Raw genomic sequence first — 22357 nt, forward strand, 5'->3', positions numbered from 1 at the left:
TGGAAAGGTAAGGATGATGTTGCTTTATTATTTTACTTTTATTGCAGGAGATCGTTGGCTTCAGTTGGAATGGGCGTGATGGTAAGTATGGTTTAATTTAGAACAATAAAGAATTGTGTCTTTATTTCAATTAAAGGACTTTTTTCTGGGTGTTGTGTTTTTTTAAATACTTTACTAGAAATTCATGGTGGTCATGTCTAATATTGGCGTGACCCCATGAATTTCGGGCTTAGGGCCAGCTGATAATGCCAAGCTGGCCTTAACCCCTTTATTACCCAGTGAGCCACCGCACCAGGGCCCTGGATGAGTTGGGTACAGCGCCAGAAGATGGCGCTTCTATGAACGCGCCATTTTCTGGGGCGGCTGCGGACTGTAATTTGCAGCGGGGGTGGCCCAGAAAGCTTGGGTCTCCCTGCGCTGCGGATTCCAGCCCCCAGCTGCCTAGTTGTATCTGGCTGGACACAAAAATAGGGCGAAGCCCCACGCATTTTTTTTTTAAATTATTTCATGAAATTCATGGAATAATTAAGAAAAAAAGGGCTTCCCTATATTGTTGTGTCCAACCAGGTACAAATAGGCAGCTGGTGGTTGGGGGCAGCCCATTCCTGCCTGCTGTACCTGGCTGGACACAAATATAGTGCGAAGCCCCACGTCAATTTTTTTTTAATTATTTCATGAAATAATTTTTTTAAAAAAGGGCTTCCCTATATTGTTGTGTCCGGCCAGGTACAAATAGGCAGCTGGTGGTTGGGGGCAGCCTGTTCCTGCCTGCTGTACCTGGCTGGACACAAATATAGGGCGAAGCCCCACGTCAATTTTTTTTAAAATAAATCCTTTATTTTAACACTAAATGACATTTGAGGAGTTAATAAAGATGCAGTCCCTAAATTATTATTTATTTTTTAATTAATTTTTCCCAAAACTTTTGACGTGGGCTTCGCCATATTTTTGTATGCCAGCCAGGTACAGCATCCAGCTTCTATGAACGCGCCATTTTCCGGGGCGGCTGCGGACTGCAATTTTCAGCGGGGGGGGGGGGGGGGGGGGGGGGCAGAAAGCTTGGGCCTCCCTGCGCTGCAGATTCCATCCCCCAGCTGCCTAGTTGTACCTGGCTGGACACAAAAATAGGGAGAAGCTTCAAGTATTTTTTTTTTTAATTATTTCATGAAATTCATGAAATAATTAAGAAAAAAAGGGCTTCCCTATATTGTTGTGTCCAACCAGGTACAAATAGGCAGCTGGTGGTTGGGGGCAGCCCGTTCCTGCCTGCTGTACCTGGCTGGACACAAATATAGTGCGAAGCCCCACGTCAATTTTTTTTAAATCATTTCAGGAAATTCATGAAATAATTTAAAAAAAATTGACGTGGGGCTTTGCACTATATTTGGGTCCAGCCAGGTACAGCAGGCAGGAACGGGCTGCCCCCAACCACCAGCTGCCTATTTATACCTGGTTGGACACAACAATATAGGGAAGCCCTTTTTTTCTTAATTATTCCATGAATTTCATGAAATAATTAAAAAAAAAAAAACGTGGAGCTTCTCCCTATTTTTGTGTCCAGCCAGGTACAACTAGGCAGCTGGGGGATGGAATCTGCAGCGCAGGGAGGCCCAAGCTTTCTGCCCCCCGCTGAAAATTGCAGTCCGCAGCCGCCCCGGAAAATGGCGCGTTCATAGAAGCTGGATGCTGTACCTGGCTGGCATACAAAAATATGGCAAAGCCCACGTCAAAAGTTTTGGGAAAAATTAATTAAAAAATAAATAATAATTTAGGGACTGCATCTTTATTAACTCCTCAAATGTCATTTAGTGTTAAAATAATGGATTTATTTAAAAAAAAAATGGCGTGGGATCCCCCATAATTTTAGTCTCTAGCGGAGGTTAAGCAGACGGCTGGGGCAGATGTTTGAAGCCTGGGAAGGGGGTAAAACCCACGGAGCTTCCCAGGCTACTAATATCAGCCCCCAGCTGAATACCTAGCCTTTACTAGCTATTAAAATGGGGGACCCCCCCAAAAAAAATGACGTGGGGTCCCCCCTATTTTAATAGCTAGCAAAGGCTAGGCAGACAGCTGGGGGCTGATATTAATAGCCCAGGAAGGGTGCCATGAATATTGGCCCCCTCCCAGGCTAGAAACACCAGTCGTCAGCCGCCCCAGAAATGGCGCATCCATAGGATGCGCCAACTCTGGCACTTAGCCTCGCTCTTCCACGCTGCCCTGGTGCGGTGGCAGGGGGTAATAGTGGTGGGGTTCATGTCAGCGCCAGCTGCCATGAAGCCCAGGTTAGTAATGATGGGCGTCTATAAGACACCCCCATTACTAACCTACAAAGTGTTAAAAAGAAAAAACACACACTACACCCAGAAAAAAATAATTTATTTGAAATAAAACACACCATTTTATTTAATTCTTAGTTTACTAAAAAAAAATAGTTACCTGTCCACGTTCCTGCGCTGATCTCCCATGCACAGCTGTCACATCTGGAGATGGTGACAGCTGTGCATGGCTGCTGTAAGCTCACGCTGCCGGGAACACGTCCGCTCCCGGCAGCGGGAGCCACTGACTGAGGTCACCGGAGTGCATTCAGTCAGCGCAGCTCCGGAGACCTCCTTTACGGCACTGCTGTACCGTGGGAATTTCTCACTATACAGCAGGGCCGTAAAGCAGCTAACCGGAGCAGCGCTGCCTGAACTCCGGTGAACCCGCTTATGCTGTCATTCTAGCGGCGGCAGCGGTTCAGAGCGGTCACATTCTATGTGGCTGCTCTGAACTGGAGATCTTCGTGGGACACTCGTGGACTACTACGGAGGGGTAAGGATAAGGTTGTGGTTTATTATTTTATATTTTATTACAGGAGATCGATGGCTTCGGGGAATTAGGTGTCTTGGTGAGTATAGGTGTAGTTTTTTATTTTTTACTTTATTTTAGGTGGCGATCGGCGGGGACAGGTAATGTATGAACTAATTTCTTTTAGGTAACCACTGGCCACCAATGACGTGTATTTAACATTTATTGGGGACACAGTAGGGCAATTTAAATAGCAGGATCAGTCTGATGGGAACTACTGCTCCCATTGAGCTGATCCTGCTGGCAGGAGTGGACGGGGGACAGACATAGGCCGATGGGAGTAGTAGTGTCACATCGGCCTATGTCTGCCTGCACGCACACACCCGCACACATCGCACAGACACCGCGCACACCCGCACAAACATCGCGCACACACCCCGCACACACACTAATCATGACGGGTCTGGGAGGTGAGGCTGACCTGTGCGGCCGTGGGAAAGTTCATGTGAGTTCATGCAGTCAAGCATGAACTCACATGAACCCTCTGAGGGCACCGCGGCGACTTCAAATGAACAGCTGATCAGCATCACCTGATACCTCAGCTGTTCATTTGAAATAACCGGCGGGAAAGCACAGAACGGGAAAGCCGGCGGTGAAGTCTTTTCACTGCCGGCTTCCCCGCCCGGGTCCTTCACTCCCCGCTCCTTGGAGCTGCGCTCCCCGCCCGGTCCTAACTTACGATCGGGATGGGAGGTGGCGAGGGGAGCGGAGGATCGGGGTGGGAGGCTGCGGGGAAGCAGTATGGGGCTGTGTGATTGTTTAAAAGCCGGCGGCTTTATACCGCCCGCCGGCTTTTAAACAATCAGGAGAATTCTCCCCCGCTGGGATGGCATTCTGATGACAGGCTGGATCGCGCTGCCATCCAACTTGTCATCCTTCACAGACACTACAGAGCGCAGGCATTATGGGAACTTCCGATTCCGGTATCCGATATTGTAAAAGTATCGGAATTAAGTATCGGAATTCCGATACCGCGAATATCGGCCGATACCCGATATTACAGTATCGGAATGCTCAACACTAGTCCTAGTGCTTCCGTTTATTTCCCTTGGACAGCACACCCACCCACAGAGTTTCACTGAGCCACATACACATCAGCTTTAAAAAGGGGTCCATGAGACTCAGAGCAGCTCCTAATCTTCATCGAATTTTGTGGATCAGACTCGGCCATTACAGTCTAGGGGGACGTGTGAAACACGGATGAAACTAGAAAGACGGACTGAACTCCGGAAATCCATTTCTACTTTCATCCGTTGTCAACTGATACATTGTTGAGAGTCAATGGACAATAAAAAAAAAAAAAATAAAAAAAAAGTTGACATTTTATACTGGCTTCAGAAAAAAAAAAAAGTATGAGAAAAAAAACTGAAGTAGGAAACAAAGGAGATGACAGCTGAAGAAGAAAGAAAATATGCTTCTCTTTGATGGTTGAACTCAGGGTGTATGAACGTAGCCGATTAATCAAGAGATGACGTCTTACGATAACAGGCCACAAAATAGTCCTATTAGACAAAATAATTTGTGTCCTAAAGAAAGTCATTCAGGGTTACTGATCAGCCAATCCAACATGTGTGGCCATGTTATTTCAAAGGGACGCTTACATCAAATCCAGAGCTGCACTCACTATTCTGCTGGTGCAGTCGCTGTGTACATACATTACATTACTGATCCGGAGTTACATCCTGTATTATACTCCAGAGCTGCACTCACTATTCTGCTGGTGGAGTCACTGTGTACATACATTACATTACTGATCCTGTACTGATCCTGAGTTACCTCCTGTATTATACTCCAGAGCTGCACTCACTATTCTGCTGGTGCAGTCACTGTGTACATACATTACATTACTTATCCTGAGTTACATCCTGTATTATACTCCAGAGCTGCACTCACTATTCTGCTGGTGCAGTCACTGTGTACATACATTACATTACTGATCCTGAGTTACATCCTGTATTATACTCCAGAGCTGCACTCACTATTCTGCTGGTGCAGTCACTGTGTACATACATACATTACTGATCCTTAGTTACATCCTGTATTATACTCCAGAGCTGCACTCACTATTCTGCTGGTGCAGTCACTGTGTACATACATTACATTACTGATCCTGAGTTACATCCTGTATTATACTCCAGAGCTGCACTCGCTATTCTGCAGACATTAATTATTCCAGCTTGGAAGCTGAGTAATTTCAGATCAGTATTTGGTCTGCATTTTACATAAGTATTTGTGGCCAAAACCAGGAGGAAAAGTAGAATAGAAACTCGTCACCACTTCTGTATTTATCACCCACCCCTGGTTTTGGTGTTACATATACTGATGTAAAATACTGACCGTGTGAATGTGGCGATCGCTGGGGATCAGATTGGTTGTTGGTTGTTGTATCTGGTGACAAACCTGCTGACTGTTTTTCATAAGAATGGTGAAAAAAAATAACCCTTCCAATTTTCATTTCTGTAACGTCTTTATCCCTTACACAACTTTGCATATTGAGGATGGCAAAACAGAGCTACTCAACAAGCCATTGCCTAAAGTGAGATTCTGATGGGGAATCCTCCCCGCAGCCCCAGGACCATCGCTCCATGAACCACGGCCGTCTTGTGCGCAGCCATCTGCTGCACGGGAGCGATATCCATTCCCAAAATCATGTAAGGGAATTGTTATTCATGCAATACCTTTGCACATTTTTTGGAGATTCCCTTAAAGAAGAGGTCACATGACACGGCGGCTCATACAAGGGGCAGCGCTCACCTTGGGGACCGATCCATTCTCTTCTGTTAGGAGGGGGGCATTGTTATTAACAGGTAGGGGCTCGGCGTCCTCCTGACACAGACAGCAGAAGAGCGAGTGGAAGATGCTGCGACTCCGAGGCTTCTTGGAGGAGGAAGAGCCATGAACACCTGAGGATAAAGAAAAAGGATATGAACCGGGGGGTGATGGGGAGCGAGACCCCAATATCCTCATCATGGAGACGTCATTAACCCCTGCCCTACCCTGTCAAGTGACCAGATCAATGAAACAGACAGTGGCAGAAGCAGGAGGGATTACTGCGTCCTTAAGAGATGAGCGCAGATCATCACACCGTAATCCGACTGCGGTTAACAAGATGTAATTAAATAGGAAAGATGGAGGCGGCAACAGCAGGCAGCAATCCGGGACCACTCCGGTGTATCTAAGCATATCGTGTGTGATACTGTCTGCTGAGCCTCTGCATCTAAAACTATCATGCAAGGTACTGCCTGCTCAGCCGTGAATCTAATCCTATCATGTGTGATACTGCTTCCTAAACTGTGTATCCAAGCCCATCATGTGTGGTACTGTCTGCTGAGCTGTGTATCTAATCCTATCCTGTGTGATACTGTCTGCTGAGCTGTGTATCTAATCCTATCCTATGTGATACTGTCTGCTGAGCCGTGTATCTAATCCTATGTGATACTGTCTGCTGAGCCATGTATCTAATCCTATCCTGTGTGATACTGTCTGCTGAGCTGTGTATCTAATCCTATCCTATGTGATACTGTCTGCTGAGCCGTGTATCTAATCCTATGTGATACTGTCTGCTGAGCCATGTATCTAATCCTATCCTGTGTGATACTGTCTGCTGAGCCATGTATCTAATCCTATCCTCTGTGATACTGTCTGCTGAGCCGTGTATATAATCCTATCCTCTGTGATACTGTCTGCTGAGCTGTGTATCTAATCCTATGTGATACTGTCTGCTGAGCCGTGTATCTAATCCTATCCTGTGTGATACTGTCTGCTGAGCCGTGTATCTAATCCTCTCCTGTATGATACTGTCTGCTGAGCCGTGTATCTAATCGTATCCTGTGTGATACTGTCTGCTGAGCTGTGTATCTAATCCTATCCTGTGTGATACTGTCTGCTGAGCCGTGTATCTAATCCTATCCTGTGTGATACTGTCTGCTGAGCTGTGTATCTAATCCTATCATGCATATTACACAATCTCAGCACAGCATAATGATAATCGGCTGAACGTGCGCGGATCCATGATTGCATTATGTTGTTTTTTTAAAGTCACAGAGTTCAGTAGTCACCGCTCCCAGGAATGTGACTGCAGCACTAGTTAATGCCCAACATGCAGGTTTAACCTCTTCCACCACCTCAGTATACAGCCCTGGAGGCGGCACCTGCAAATAAAGGCAACAGGCCATACAAGGACAGGACCAGCCGGTGTAGAGCCCGGGGTGTCATCAGGACATAAGGACCGCATCTTTGTACCTCTATGGCAGTGAAGGGGTTACTCACCGCTCCGGTTAATCAGTAACCAAAGTTACAATCTAGGATTTGGTAACTGGGTAAAGTTGCCAGCTGGCGTGTGATCCCGTGCCTCCGTGGGCATCTGGCCGCGCTCTATGTAATCAGGGTAAATGGCGGTGCAAACAATGGGCAAAGCCACAATCGGAGGGGAATCAGGAGATAAATCAGATGTCGATCGGTAGCGATCACCAGTGATCTTTGGACAGAAGTGACACAAATGCGGGAACGTTACATCCGCCATCTCTGGTAAAATCGTATGGGGACACACCGGAGTGTCGTCAGCCGAGACCCTTGGCACATTTTTGTTTCCCCTTTTTGAAGGGGACAAGAAGAAAAAACTGCATGTTATCCAACCTGGCCAATATTCTTGTGGCGCCTTCCACCCCGGACACAGTTCTCGCGCTGCTGCAGAGTCCAGACCTCCTCTGCTATCAGCACAAACACTGCGCCCCCCGCCGGGAGCTTCATGGCTGAGCAGCTGCATGCAGCCGTACATCACCAAGCACAATACTGAGCGTCGGATGGAGTGGTGTAAAGCCACCACCACTGGACTGGAGGAGACGTGTTCTGTGCAGTGACGGATCGCACTTCTCTATCAGCGTCTGATGGAGGAGTCTGGTGATTCCAGGAGGACGTTACCCCCTGACTGCATTGTGCCGCTGTACAGATGGTGGAGGAGGATAGTGCTATGGGCTGTTATCAGGGGGCGGCCTCGGCCTATTTTCATGCGCTCCATTTTTTTCAGCTTTTTTTTTTTAAATGCAAATTTTTACCTGCATTTTACAGTACCAGCAAAGTCTATGAGATTTCAGAAATCTCAGGCACACAGCTTGTTTTTTTTGGTCCTCAGTATTTTGTGCAAAACCTTGGTTTTTGTAAAGTGCAACATGTCACTTCTTTCAGCATTTTTCACCCATTGAAAGCAATGGGTAGTGGAAAAAAAGCAGGTATCAGGTTTTGCTGCATTTTTGGTGCTAAAACCTGAGAAAGTTAAAATTAGGTTATTTTTTTTGGAACTAAACTTTATCAGCATGCACAAGAGACAGTGACAAAACCGCTGTAAAAAACGCACCAAAAGCGCAGCAATAACTCAAGAAAACCTGCTTTTTTTGGAGGAAGATCCTTCACTGCCAAGAGAGCAGGTTTTGCTGCAGAAAAAAACCGCAGCAAAAATGCAACGTATGAACATAGCCTTATTCCCAGTGAAGGGAAATACAAGACATAGTGGACAATTGTAGCTTCAGCTTTGTGGGAACAGTTTGGGGTTCACCGTTATCGGTCCCCATGACGGTGCCCAGTGCACAAGCTCCATAAAGTCACGGAGGGGAGAACATGAGCGGCCGCACAGAGCCGGACCTCAGCCCCATCCACCACCATGGAGGTGGCCTAGTGGAGATGGCGGTGCAATAATACGCTGCTGCTGCTGCTGTCGGTATCACTGACCCTATAATGGATGTTTGCAGCGTTTATAGATCAGTGAAACTCTTCTAATTCATTAGGGAAATTATTTTTGGATGGAAAAACATACAAAATCTGGAGCCTCGTGTGAAACACAGAAGACATAATACGAGGCGGTGGCTGCTCGTGTTCGGCAGCGGTGACCCCCTCCCTTTCCGTCTCCAAACTTTCATTCATCTGCTGACTATAAAGTATCCTGAGGACGCCCCCGGCCCCGCTCCAGTTTCCATGACGCCCCAATGTTTTTTTTCTATCCATCTTCCTTTATCCCCCACGATGCTCTGCTGCTGAGAACAGCCATTACTGCCCCCCCTTGTTCCGCAGCCATATCCGGCCTTTGCAGCCCTGCCAGAATACACACAGAGAGGAAAACCCTGGAGCTGAGAATATTAAACAGCTATCCGGGCTCGTATTACTGGTGGCCATTCTGGGAAAGATAGGGTTAAAACCAAGGTTCAGACAGTCTGTACAGTGTACAACAGTGCATGGCATCTGAGGGACTACTACTACCAATGACCGCACTGATGAAGGAGGATGACGGTGCAGCTTTGGAAGTGACTAGAGTAGAACATGTAAATCAAGCTAGCTAGGCCTCAGTTATCAAAACTGTTTGTTGCCCCTAGCAACCAATCACAGAGCAAGCTTTCATTTCACCAGCGCTGTTTAAATAATGAAAGCTGCGCTGTGATAGGTTGCTATGGGCATTAAAGACAGACCTTATTTTGCTGTGCCCCTAGTAACCAATCTTGGAGCAGCTTTCATTTTATTGGAGCAGTTTGAATAATAAAAGCTGCGCAGTGATTGGTTGCTAAAGGAAATAAAGACAGCATTTCCAATCGCCAGTTTTGACAGTCCTCCCCATTATATCCAGAGTTTCATAGCTTTTATGTGTTGACTTCACCTATACAATTGTCTATTGGGGTATCAGGTAGTCTGACATTCGACTCCTGCCCCATCATGCTTTTTCCACCATGCTTCAAACTGCAGCTCAATTTAACCACTGTATCGAAGCACAAACTGAGCAGGAAGTCGGTGAATGGAGAGATTACAATGATTCTGTAATAATAATAATGGACAAGGAATTAATAAATAAAAAAGGTTTATAAAATAGCAGTTGTGGACGGTCAGAGGGGAGGGGCCTCAATAAAAAAAAATAAGCCCAGATTTCCGTTACACCTTATGGGAGAATTTCATGGAGAACAATAAAGCAGACGTGACATGAGGAAGTGATGGCAGATAACCCCGCGGTCACTTATTAAACCTTCCGTGAACGTGCACAAAATCTCAGGACACAAACAGCGACCAACAGACCCCACATAACTGCATGTACCCAGCTCTCCCAGAATATGTCCGCAGATCAGGTATATATATCATTCTGGAGTGTACAGGCGGCCATACTGATTGCCATCTGTGACTACAGAGATCGTATGCAAATTGCCTCTTCAGAGAAAAAGAGAACTTGAACTCTATAGCGCCACCTATTGGAAGCAGCAATCCTACAAGAGATCGTGTGTCTCATCCCACGAGCGTCATTATCCCGTGCCCAGAGTGTCGGTGTCGTTATCCCGTACCCCCAGAGTCGGCGTCGTTATCCCGTACCCCCAGAGTCGGCGTCGTTATCCCGTACCCCCAGAGTCGGCGTCGTTATCCCGTACCCCCAGAGTCGGCGTCGTTATCCCGTACCCCCAGAGTGTCGGCGTCGTTATCCCGTACCCCCAGAGTGTCGGCGTCGTTATCCCGTACCCCCAGAGTGTCGGCGTCGTTATCCCGTACCCCCAGAGTGTCGGCGTCGTTATCCCGTACCCCCAGAGTCGGCGTCGTTATCCCGTACCCCCAGAGTCGGCGTCGTTATCCCGTACCCCCAGAGTCGGCGTCGTTATCCCGTACCCCCAGAGTCGGCGTCGTTATCCCGTACCCCCAGAGTCGGCGTCGTTATCCCGTACCCCCAGAGGCTGCGTCGTTATCCCGTACCCCCAGAGGCTGCGTCGTTATCCCGTACCCCCAGAGGCTGCGTCGTTATCCCGTACCCCCAGAGGCTGCGTCGTTATCCCGTACCCCCAGAGGCTGCGTCGTTATCCCGTACCCCCAGAGTCTGCGTCGTTATCCCGTACCACCAGAGTCTGCGTCGTTATCCCGTACCCCCAGAGTCTGCGTCGTTATCCCGTACCCCCAGAGTCTGCGTCATTATCCCGTACCCAGAGTGTCGGCGTCGTTATCCCGTACCCCCAGAGTCTGCGTCATTATCCCGTACCCACAGAGTCTGCGTCATTATCCCGTACCCAGAGTTTCGGTGTCGTTATCTCGTACCCCGAGCGTCAGCGTCGTTATCCCGTACCCCGAGCGTCAGCGTCGTTATCCCGTACCCCGAGCGTCAGCGTCGTTATCCCGTACCCCCAGAGTCAGAGTCATTATCCCGTACCCCGGGCGTCAGCGTCATTATCCCATACCCATAGAGCGTCAGCGTCATTATCCCATACCCATAGAGCGTCAGCGTCATTATCCCATACCCATAGGGCGTCAGCGTCATTATCCCATACCCATAGAGCGTCAGCGTCATTATCCCGTACCCAGAGCGTCAGCGTCATTATCCCGTACCCAGAGCGTCAGCGTCATTATCCCGTACCCAGAGCGTCAGCGTCATTATCCCGTACCCCGAGCGTCAGCGTCATTATCCTGTACCCCAAAAGTCAGCGTGATTCAGTGCTCCCAAAGAAAAATGTAACGGGTCGAGTCCTATCATTTACAATATGGGGGGGGGGGGGGTGTTATTTTCCCTGTTTAGGAGGCCACTCGGGCGTGGAAGAAGTCCCTCCACAATAATGCAGCTACTGGCTCCTAGATGTGGACCGTCGTCTCGTGTGGACGCTGATGCGGCTGCTGAGAATCATTTGCAGCACAATTCCTGGGCGATGACGACAGGAGAGATATAAGGTTATAGCGACAGTTATCTCTGGTCTTGACATCCGCATCGATCACACCAAGCAGGAGAACGAGTTCTCATATAACACGTGCCACTCTCCACTCACCCATCTCCGTGTAGCCATGGAGAACTGCCTCTTCTGGTGTCTGGGAAGGATGGGTGATAATCCCTGGCCATCCTGGTGGCAGCACAGCAGACACGGGATGTGCGATGCTGCTGCCAACCTGTGCAGAGTTACCACTGAGGGGTTTAGGAAGCTGGAACATTGGCCACGTCGGTTGTCACCCAGCTTTTCCAGAAGCACTTAGAGCTCACATGTCAAACTCTGGCCCGGGGGCCAAATCTGGCCCTCAGGGTGATTATATTTGGCCCTCGACACGAGAGACTATGTGGGGCCCATTATTCTGTATGGAGAACTATGCGGGGCCCATTATTCTGTATGGAGGACAATGCGGGGCCCATTATTCTGTATGGAGGACAATGCGGGGCCCATTATTCTGTATGGAGGACAATGCGGGGCCCATTATTCTGTATGGAGGACAATGCGGGGCCCATTATTCTGTATGGAGGACAATGCGGGGCCCATTATACTGTATGGAGGACTATGTGGAGCCATTATACTGTATGGAGGACAATGCGGGGCCCAATTATTCTGTATGGAGGACAATGCAGGGCACATTATTCTGTATGGAGGACAATGTGGGGCCCATTATTCTGTATGGAGGGCTATGTGAGCCATTATACTGTATAGAGGACTATGCGGGGCCCATTATACTGTATGAAGGACTATGTGGAGCCATTATACTGTATGGAGGACAATGCGGGGTCCAATTATTCTGTATGAAGGACTATGTGGAGCCATTATACTGTATGGAGGACAATGCGGGGCACATTATTCTGTATGGAGGACAATGCGGGGCACATTATTCTGTATGGAGGACAATGCGGGCACATTATTCTGTATGGAGGACAATGCGGGCACATTATTCTGTATGGAGGACAATGCGGGCACATTATTCTGTATGGAGGACAATGCGCGGCACATTATACTGTATGGAGGACAATGCGGGGCCCATTATTCTGTGTATGGAGGACAATGAGGGGCACATTATTCTGTCTGGAGGACAATGCGGGGCCCATTATTCTGTCTGGAGGACTGTGTGGGGATGACAGTTGGGACATCATACTGTCATAGGTCACCATATTTTGCTGGGGGTACAGTAGGGTCATCATACCGTGCGTGTGGAGGAATTCACTGTGGGGGTATCATACTGTGTTTGGGGGGCCACTTTTGTTGGTACCATACTTTAATATCTGTATTATCTATTAATTCAAGGATTTTTATCCTCTGTCTTTACATATTTATATTAGGTCATTGGGACGTATGATTTTTACTGCTCTTGAATAACATATTATATCATTCCAATATTCCCCATTTGTGATTATGTGATAATTTTATTCTAAGATAGATTACTAAAATGTACTTTGTTTGTGGGACAAGACTTTCAAGTTTGTTTCCATATGAAAATTTTCATTGTTATATTTGATGATAAGGAAACACTTTCTCAATTGTAGACATTTTTTTTTTTTTAATAATATCAAGGTTGGCCCACGACCATGTCCAAGTTTTTAATTTTGGCCCTCTGTGTATTTGAGTTTGACATCCCGGACATTGAGGATGACTCCATATATATTGTGCTCACATTCAGCTCCATTTCTGAAGCGTCAGAATAAACTTTTCCCGAATCCTCTGGATATTTTTTCAGATCTGTAGATTATCTTCTGTTCCCCGAAGGAGCCCCATTTCTTGGATGCAGAAGGAAAGGCACGGATCAGCGACACCACAAACTGCTCAGCACTCGCAGAAATGGGGGAAAGGCGGCGCCTCTTGTGCACGTCGCTCACCTCCCTGCGTGGGCAGCAATAGTGTCAACTCCAGCCACACCCGAACACCCTGCCAGGACGCAGGCAGCTAGTGCAGCCCGCAGTGGGCTCCCCGGATTCCCACTATGAGGACGTGGTAAAGCTGGGTGACCAACAAGATCCGAGGAAGAATCTAAGACTGTAAACTGCCCATGAAAATTCACATCCACAAGCATTACATAAGGAGTGCGAGAGGAGCGCTGAAACACCATGACTAATTTTTATTTTACTGTCCCTTTAAGAAAAGCTGTTTGCAGCCTGAGCAAATGTCAAAAGAGCGATTTCTCATCGACCTCGTGTCACTGTTTATGAACACAGACAATTTACAGATAAGGGGCATGAACAAAAATGAGAAAATTGGGGCAGAATTGCTAATAGTACAGTACCAGACACCTTGCTCAATACGCACCAAGCAGCTGCGCAAAATTAATGGCGTAAAGCTGTTTTTTTTTCTGTTGCAAAATACTGGTCTAAAAAGTGAGGCAACCACACAGTGATGAAAGAAAGCAAAAAGCGTCAGTCATACCCTAAAGCGATCACACAGCGCGGGGCACCGATACAACCGACACTCTTTCTCCCTGTCTTACCTACGCTTCAGAGCCCTGCAATATAGACATTTTTTTTTTACATCCAGGGGTTGAAACTTATACAGACCTAAAAGATCTCACAGCTGAGGGTCTGTTACAATTTTATCCAATGAGCACAATGCTCTTGTAACAGCAGCTGTTTGTTACATTTTACTTACACTGTATCAACTTCTTGTACACAGGAGCAGTATTATAGTAGTTATATTCTTGTACATAGGGAGCAGTATTATAGTAGTTATATTCTTGTACATAGGGAGCAGTATTATAGTAGTTATATTCTTGTACATAGGGGCAGTATTATAGTAGTTATATTCTTGTACATAGGAGCAGTATTATAGAAGTTATATTCTTGTACATAGGAGCAGTATTATAGTAATTATATTCTTGTACATAGAGGGCAGTATTATAGTAGTTATATTCTTGTACATAGGAGCATTATTATAGTAATTATATTCTTGTACATAGAGGGCAGTATTATAGTAGTTATATTCTTGTACATAGGGACAGTATTATAGTAGTTATATTCTTGTACATAGGGGCAGTATTATAGTAGTTATATTCTTGTACATAGGAGCAGTATTATAGAAGTTATATTCTTGTACATAGGAGCAGTATTATAGTAATTATATTCTTGTACATAGAGGGCAGTATTATAGTAGTTATATTCTTGTACATAGGAGCAGTATTATAGTAATTATATTCTTGTACATAGAGGGCAGTATTATAGTAGTTATATTATTGTACATAGGAGCAGTATTATAGTAGTCATATTCTTGTACATAGGAGCATTATTATAGTAGTTATATTCTTGTACATAGGGGGCAGTATTATAGTAGTTATATTCTTGTACATAGGAGCAGTATTATAGCAGTTATATTCTTGTACATAGGGGGCAGTATTATAGTAGTTATATTCTTGTACATAGGGGCAGTATTATAGTAGTTATATTCTTGTACATAGGGGGCAGTATTATAGTAGTTATATTCTTGTACATAGGGGGCAGTATTATAGTAGTTATATTCTTGTACATAGGGGCAGTATTATAGTAGTTATATTATTGTACATAGGGGGTAGTATTATAGAAGTTATATTCTTGTACATAGGAGCATTATTATAGTAGTTATATTCTTGTACATAGGAGCAGTATTATAGCAGTTATATTCTTGTACATAGGGGGCAGTATTATAGTAGTTATATTCTTGTACATAGGGGCAGTATTATAGTAGTTATATTCTTGTACATAGGGGGCAGTATTATAGTAGTTATATTCTTGTACATAGGGGGTAGTATTATAGTAGTTATATTCTTGTACATAGGGGGCAGTATTATAGTAGTTATATTCTTGTACATAGGGGGTAGTATTATAGTAGTTATATTCTTGTACATAGGGGGCAGTATTATAGTAGTTATATTCTTGTACAAGGGGGTAGTATTATAGTAGTTATATTCTTGTACATAGGGGGCAGTATTATAGTAGTTATATTCTTGTACATAGGGGCAGTATTATAGTAGTTATATTCTTGTACAAAGGGAGCAGTATTATAGTAGTTATATTCTTGTACATAGGGGCAGTATTATAGTAGTTATATTCTTGTACATAGGAGCAGTATTATAGTAGTTATATTCTTGTACATAGGAGCAGTATTATAGTAGTTATATTCTTGTACATAGGGGCAGTATTATAGTAGTTATATTCCTGTACATAGGGGGCAGTATTATAGTAGTTATATTCTTGTATATAGGAGCAGTATTATAGTAGTTATATTCTTGTACATAGGGGGCAGTATTATAGTAGTTATATTCTTGCATATAGGGGGCAGTATTATAGTAGTTATATTCTTGTACATAGGGGGCAGTATTATAGTAGTTATATTCTTGTACATAGGGGGCAGTATTATAGTAGTTATATTCTTGCATATAGGGGGCAGTATTATAGTAGTTATATTCTTGCATATAGGGAAAAAGAAAAAAAGAAGCAAGACAAAAATATATCTCATACCCTACCATAATTATATATAAATGTAAAGCAAAGCTGCATAATAAATATAGGGTACTTAGTGAACTATTTTTGATCAAAAAAAGTATACAAGCCGTCCCACCAGCGGCAAGGTGACCCTAAATTGGGACGGTACCTATACTGCCTATATTAAAAACCTTACTGTATATCAAAGTTGAAGTAATGCATATAAAAGGGTAGACAAATAGGACCGGGTCCCAACTCCAGACCACCTAGGCCCGTGGTAAGCTACATATATACCAATCAGCTCAACAAAGGGCATGCCACACCCTTAAATTGCACAGAATGCAAACAAGTCAAAAAACCAGACAATGTGAACTGAGGTCTAAGATGGCAGACATACAAGAAACAGAGGCATGTTCACACTAGCAAAAAAGAAAAAAAGAAGCAAGACAAAAATATATCTCATACCCTACCATAATTATATATAAATGTAAAGCAAAGTTGCATAATAAATATAGGGTACTTAGTGAACTATTTTTGATCAAAAAAAGTATACAAGCCGTCCCACCAGCGGCAAGGTGACCCTAAATTGGGACGGTACCTATACTGCCTATATTAAAAACTTTGATCAAAAATAGTTCACTAAGTACCCTATATTTATTATGCAACTTTGCTTTACATTTATATATAATTATGGTAGGGTATGAGATATATTTTTGTCTTGCTTCTTTTTTTCTTTTTTGCTAGTGTGAACATGCCTCTGTTTCTTGTATGTCTGCCATCTTAGACCTCAGTTCACATTGTCTGGTTTTTTGACTTGTTTGCATTCTGTGCAATTTAAGGGTGTGGCATGCCCTTTGTTGAGCTGATTGGTATATATGTAGCTTACCACGGGCCTAGGTGGTCTGGAGTTGGGACCCGGTCCTATTTGTCTACCCTTTTATATGCATTACTTCAACTTTGATATACAGTAAGGTTTTTAATATAGGCAGTATAGGTACCGTCCCAATTTAGGGTCACCTTGCCGCTGGTGGGACGGCTTGTATACTTTTTTTGATCAAAAATAGTTCACTAAGTACCCTATATTTATTATGCAACTTTGCTTTACATTTATATATAATTATGGTAGGGTATGAGATATATTTTTGTCTTGCTTCTTTTTTTCTTTTTTGCTAGTGTGAACATGCCTCTGTTTCTTGTATGTCTGCCATCTTAGACCTCAGTTCACATTGTCTGGTTTTTTGACTTGTTTGCATTCTGTGCAATTTAAGGGTGTGGCATGCCCTTTGTTGAGCTGATTGGTATATATGTAGCTTACCACGGGCCTAGGTGGTCTGGAGTTGGGACCCGGTCCTATTTGTCTACCCTTTTATATGCATTACTTCAACTTTGATATACAGTAAGGTTTTTAATATAGGCAGTATAGGTACCGTCCCAATTTAGGGTCACCTTGCCGCTGGTGGGACGGCTTGTATACTTTTTTTGATCAAAAATAGTTCACTAAGTACCCTATATTTATTATGCAACTTTGCTTTACATTTATATATAATTATGGTAGGGTATGAGATATATTTTTGTCTTGCTTCTTTTTTTCTTTTTTGCTAGTGTGAACATGCCTCTGTTTCTTGTATGTCTGCCATCTTAGACCTCAGTTCACATTGTCTGGTTTTTTGACTTGTTTGCATTCTGTGCAATTTAAGGGTGTGGCATGCCCTTTGTTGAGCTGATTGGTATATATGTAGCTTACCACGGGCCTAGGTGGTCTGGAGTTGGGACCCGGTCCTATTTGTCTACCCTTTTATATGCATTACTTCAACTTTGATATACAGTAAGGTTTTTAATATAGGCAGTATAGGTACCGTCCCAATTTAGGGTCACCTTGCCGCTGGTGGGACGGCTTGTATACTTTTTTTGATCAAAAATAGTTCACTAAGTACCCTATATTTATTATGCAACTTTGCTTTACATTTATATATAATTATGGTAGGGTATGAGATATATTTTTGTCTTGCTTCTTTTTTGCTAGTGTGAACATGCCTCTGTTTCTTGTATGTCTGCCATCTTAGACCTCAGTTCACATTGTCTGGTTTTTTGACTTGTTTGCATTCTGTGCAATTTAAGGGTGTGGCATGCCCTTTGTTGAGCTGATTGGTATATATGTAGCTTACCACGGGCCTAGGTGGTCTGGAGTTGGGACCCGGTCCTATTTGTCTACCCTTTTATATGCATTACTTCAACTTTGATATACAGTAAGGTTTTTAATATAGGCAGTATAGGTACCGTCCCAATTTAGGGTCACCTTGCCGCTGGTGGGACGGCTTGTATACTTTTTTTGATCAAAAATAGTTCACTAAGTACCCTATATTTATTATGCAACTTTGCTTTACATTTATATATAATTATGGTAGGGTATGAGATATATTTTTGTCTTGCTTCTTTTTTGCTAGTGTGAACATGCCTCTGTTTCTTGTATGTCTGCCATCTTAGACCTCAGTTCACATTGTCTGGTTTTTTGACTTGTTTGCATTCTGTGCAATTTAAGGGTGTGGCATGCCCTTTGTTGAGCTGATTGGTATATATGTAGCTTACCACGGGCCTAGGTGGTCTGGAGTTGGGACCCGGTCCTATTTGTCTACCCTTTTATATGCATTACTTCAACTTTGATATACAGTAAGGTTTTTAATATAGGCAGTATAGGTACCGTCCCAATTTAGGGTCACCTTGCCGCTGGTGGGACGGCTTGTATACTTTTTTTGATCAAAAATAGTTCACTAAGTACCCTATATTTATTATGCAACTTTGCTTTACATTTATATATAATTATGGTAGGGTATGAGATATATTTTTGTCTTGCTTCTTTTTTTCTTTTTTGCTAGTGTGAACATGCCTCTGTTTCTTGTATGTCTGCCATCTTAGACCTCAGTTCACATTGTCTGATTTTTTGCATATAGGGAGCAGTATTATAGTAGTTATATTCTTGTACATAGGAGCAGTATTATAGTAGTTATATTCTTGTACATAGGAGCAGTATTATAGTAGTTATATTCTTGTATATAGGAGCAGTATTATAGTAGTTATATTCTTGTACATAGGGGCAGTATTATAGTAGTTATATTCTTGTATATAGGGGGCAGTATTATAGTAGTCATATTCTTGTACATAGTGGGCAGTATTATATTAGTTATATTCTTGTACATAAAATGGCTTGCGGAAGTATTCATCCCCTTGGCATTTTTTCGTGTTTTGCTACCTCACATGGAATTTCACTGTTTTCTTGAGGGTTTGCATTACTTCATGTAAAGAACATGCCTACAACTGTGGACATGCGTTTTTCTTTTTATTGTGAAGCAAAAGACAAATAGGACAAAATAACTGAAAGCTTCAGGGCGCATAACTATTCCCACCCCTAAAGTCAGCACTTTATAGAGCCTAGTTTTGCGGCAATTACAGGTGTAAGTCACTTTGAATAAGTCTCTATGAGATTTCCACTTCTTGCCACTGGGATTTTTGCCCATTTCTCAAGGAAAAACTGCTCCAGCTCGTTCAAGTTAGATGGTTTCCTCTGGTGAACAGCAAACTTCCAGATTGTCAGTTGGATTAAGGTCTGGGCTTTGACTTGTCCACTCCAAAACATTTACACGTTTCCCCTTAAATCACTCGAGTGTTGCTTTAGCAGTATGCTTTGGGTCAGTAGTGGACACAGACATAAGAGGGCTCCTGTGCAAGAACTGTAAATGGACCCCTTGCAGTCCAATACCTTATCAAAATGCAATAGTTCATCGGCTTTGGATGTGGAAATGGGCCCCCTAACCTCTTGGGCCCCTGTGCGGATGCACAGGTTGCACCAATGAGGTGTCCGCCCCTGTTTGGGTCATTGTCTTGTTGGAAGGTGAACCTCCGTCCCTGTCTCAAATCACTGACAGTCTGAAACAGGTTTTGCTCAAGAATATCCCTGTATTTCGCACCATCCATCTTCCCCTCTACTTGGACCATTTTCCCTGTCTCTGCTGCCAAAAACATCCCCACAGCTGGTGTTCTTGGCGGGGGGGGGGGGGGGGGGGAGCTGTGTTGGTTTGGTGCCACACATAAAGTTTACCTTGTGGCCAAAAAGTTCAGTTTTGGTCTCTTCTGACCACAGCACCTTCCTCCATACATTTGGAGAGTCTCCCACATGTGTTTTGGCAAACTCAAAACAAGCTTTACAATTTCTGTGTGTAAGTAAAGGCTTTTTTTCTGCCGACTCTTCCATAAATGCCACCTCTATGGAGTGTACGGCTTATTGTGGTCATATGGACAGATACTCCAGTCTCTGCTAGGGAACTCTGCAGCTCCTTTAGGATCACCTTTGGTCTCTGTGCTGCCTCTCTGATTAATGCCCTCCTTGCCTGGGCTGAGTGTTTTGGTGACGCCCTCTCTTGGCAGATTTGTTGGTACCATGTTCTCTCCACTTGATGATAATGGATTTGATGGTACTCTGGAGGATCATCAGAGATTGGGATATTTTTTATTTATTTTATATAAACCAACCCCGACTTGTACTTAACTTTGTCCCTGACTTGTTTGGAGATCTCCTTGGTCTTCACGGTGAAGTTTGGAGATCTCCTTGGTCTTCACGGTGAAGTTTGGAGATCTCCTTGGTCTTCACGGTGAAGTTTGGAGATCTCCTTGGTCTTCACGGTGAAGTTTGGAGATCTCCTTGGTCTTCACGGTGAAGTTTGGAGATCTCCTTGGTCTTCACGGTGCTGTTTGGAGATCTCCTTGGTCTTCACGGTGCTGTTTGGAGATCTCCTTGGTCTTCACGGTGCTGTTTGGAGATCTCCTTGGTCTTCACGGTGCTGTTTGGAGATCTCCTTGGTCTTCACGGTGCTGTTTGGAGATCTCCTTGGTCTTCACGGTGCTGTTTGGAGATCTCCTTGGTCTTCACGGTGCTGTTTGGAGATCTCCTTGGTCTTCACGGTGTTGTTTAGAGATCTCCTTGGTCATCATGGTGCTGTTTGGAGATCTCCTAGGTCTTCATGGTGTTGTTTGGAGATCTCCTAGGTCTTCATGGTGTTGTTTAGTTAGTGGTGCCTCTTGTTAATGGTGTTGCAGCCTCCGTGGCCTTTCACAAAAGGTAAAGTGTATATACTGACAGACATGTGACACTCAGATTGCACACAGGTGGACGTCCTGTCCATGTGACTTATGAAGGGAATTGCTTGCACCAGAAATTTTTAGGGGCTTCATAGCAAAAGGGGTGAATACATATGCACATGCCAATTTGTAGTTATTTGATCTCATAAATTTAATTTATACCTATATTTTTCTCACTTCACCAATTTAGACTATTCAGTGCTGATGCACCACACACAAATCAGATTACAGAAATATTTACACACAGTTTGTAATGTAACAAAATAGGTAAACCGCCAAGGGGGTGGAATACTTTTGCAAGCCACTATAGGAGCAGTGTTATAGTAGTTAGTGCAGGTGTAAATGTTATTCTGCTTACTGTGACTAGTGTGGCAGTCTTATATACAGACCTCATATTCTCTCTCCAGGGCTTATGGTCCATTGTGGTTCTGTCAGTGGCATTAGTTGCATCAGATCTGTTGCTGACAGTTAGAAACCACAGTGATTTTTCCTCCCATAGATAAGATTTTGTGGTCTTTTACATCCTGATCAGACAGTAGGAAGTTCAAGTTGAAAGACTGAACAGGACAAACCATGTATTGTGAGCCACGTACCTGTCTACTATGAGATGTTTGGACGCTGGAGAGAACTGATGGGTTATTATTATCCTATTAATATCATATATATCTTTACAAATTTCTTGCCTTATGGAAGTCACTGAGCCCATGGGGTCTCCGTGCAAACATCAGTCCAAGAATAAAACTGGGTACAGAAAACCAGCAGCCAACACCATCAGGGGAAAAATATTACTTAGCACGAGACCCATGTACGATACTTGCTGGGCACTATGCCACCCAGTAGTGACTCTTCACACCCATTGTCGTATCGGGCAGGAGAGATTCCCTGGGGGGGGATCGCTGGCATTAGTATCAATGGGCACTGTGTCCTACCTGTCACTGTGTTAAGAATGAGCATTTAACTGGTGCCAATGTGATAACAGCTGATTGGGAAGGAGGGATGTAGGGGTTTGAAGTTTGGTGGGGGAGGGGGTAGAGTATATCGTAACATATAACCATGTATATTATATATACTGAGAGTATAAAACTTTCTCCTAAAAGAGAAGAGACATTGAGAAAGGAAATGCCAATTAGTAAATGATACAACGCGACGAGTATATATATAATTGAATGATCCAGACAAGAGCTGCCCGGTCACAGAGACCTTATGGATGATGGAAAGGCTCATCTTGAATTATTTATGCACCTTTAT

At 44.1% G+C, this 22357-nt stretch overlaps 1 protein-coding gene across 1 annotated transcript in view; it reads right to left on the reverse strand.

The window, feature by feature from the left end:
- CTDSP1 (CTD small phosphatase 1) overlaps positions 1 to 22357 on the reverse strand; it is a 36550-nt gene that overhangs the window by 12517 nt on the left and 1676 nt on the right. The window contains exon 2 of the mRNA XM_073647411.1: positions 5602 to 5750. Coding sequence (XP_073503512.1) covers positions 5602 to 5750 — 149 coding nt within the window. The remainder of the gene's footprint in view (positions 1 to 5601; positions 5751 to 22357) is intronic.

The sequence above is a fragment of the Phyllobates terribilis genome, unplaced genomic scaffold (genome assembly GCF_046119375.1).
Source record: "Phyllobates terribilis strain yellow unplaced genomic scaffold, ASM4611937v1 Scaffold_9__5_contigs__length_417890890, whole genome shotgun sequence".
NCBI classification, from domain to species: domain Eukaryota; kingdom Metazoa; phylum Chordata; class Amphibia; order Anura; family Dendrobatidae; genus Phyllobates; species Phyllobates terribilis.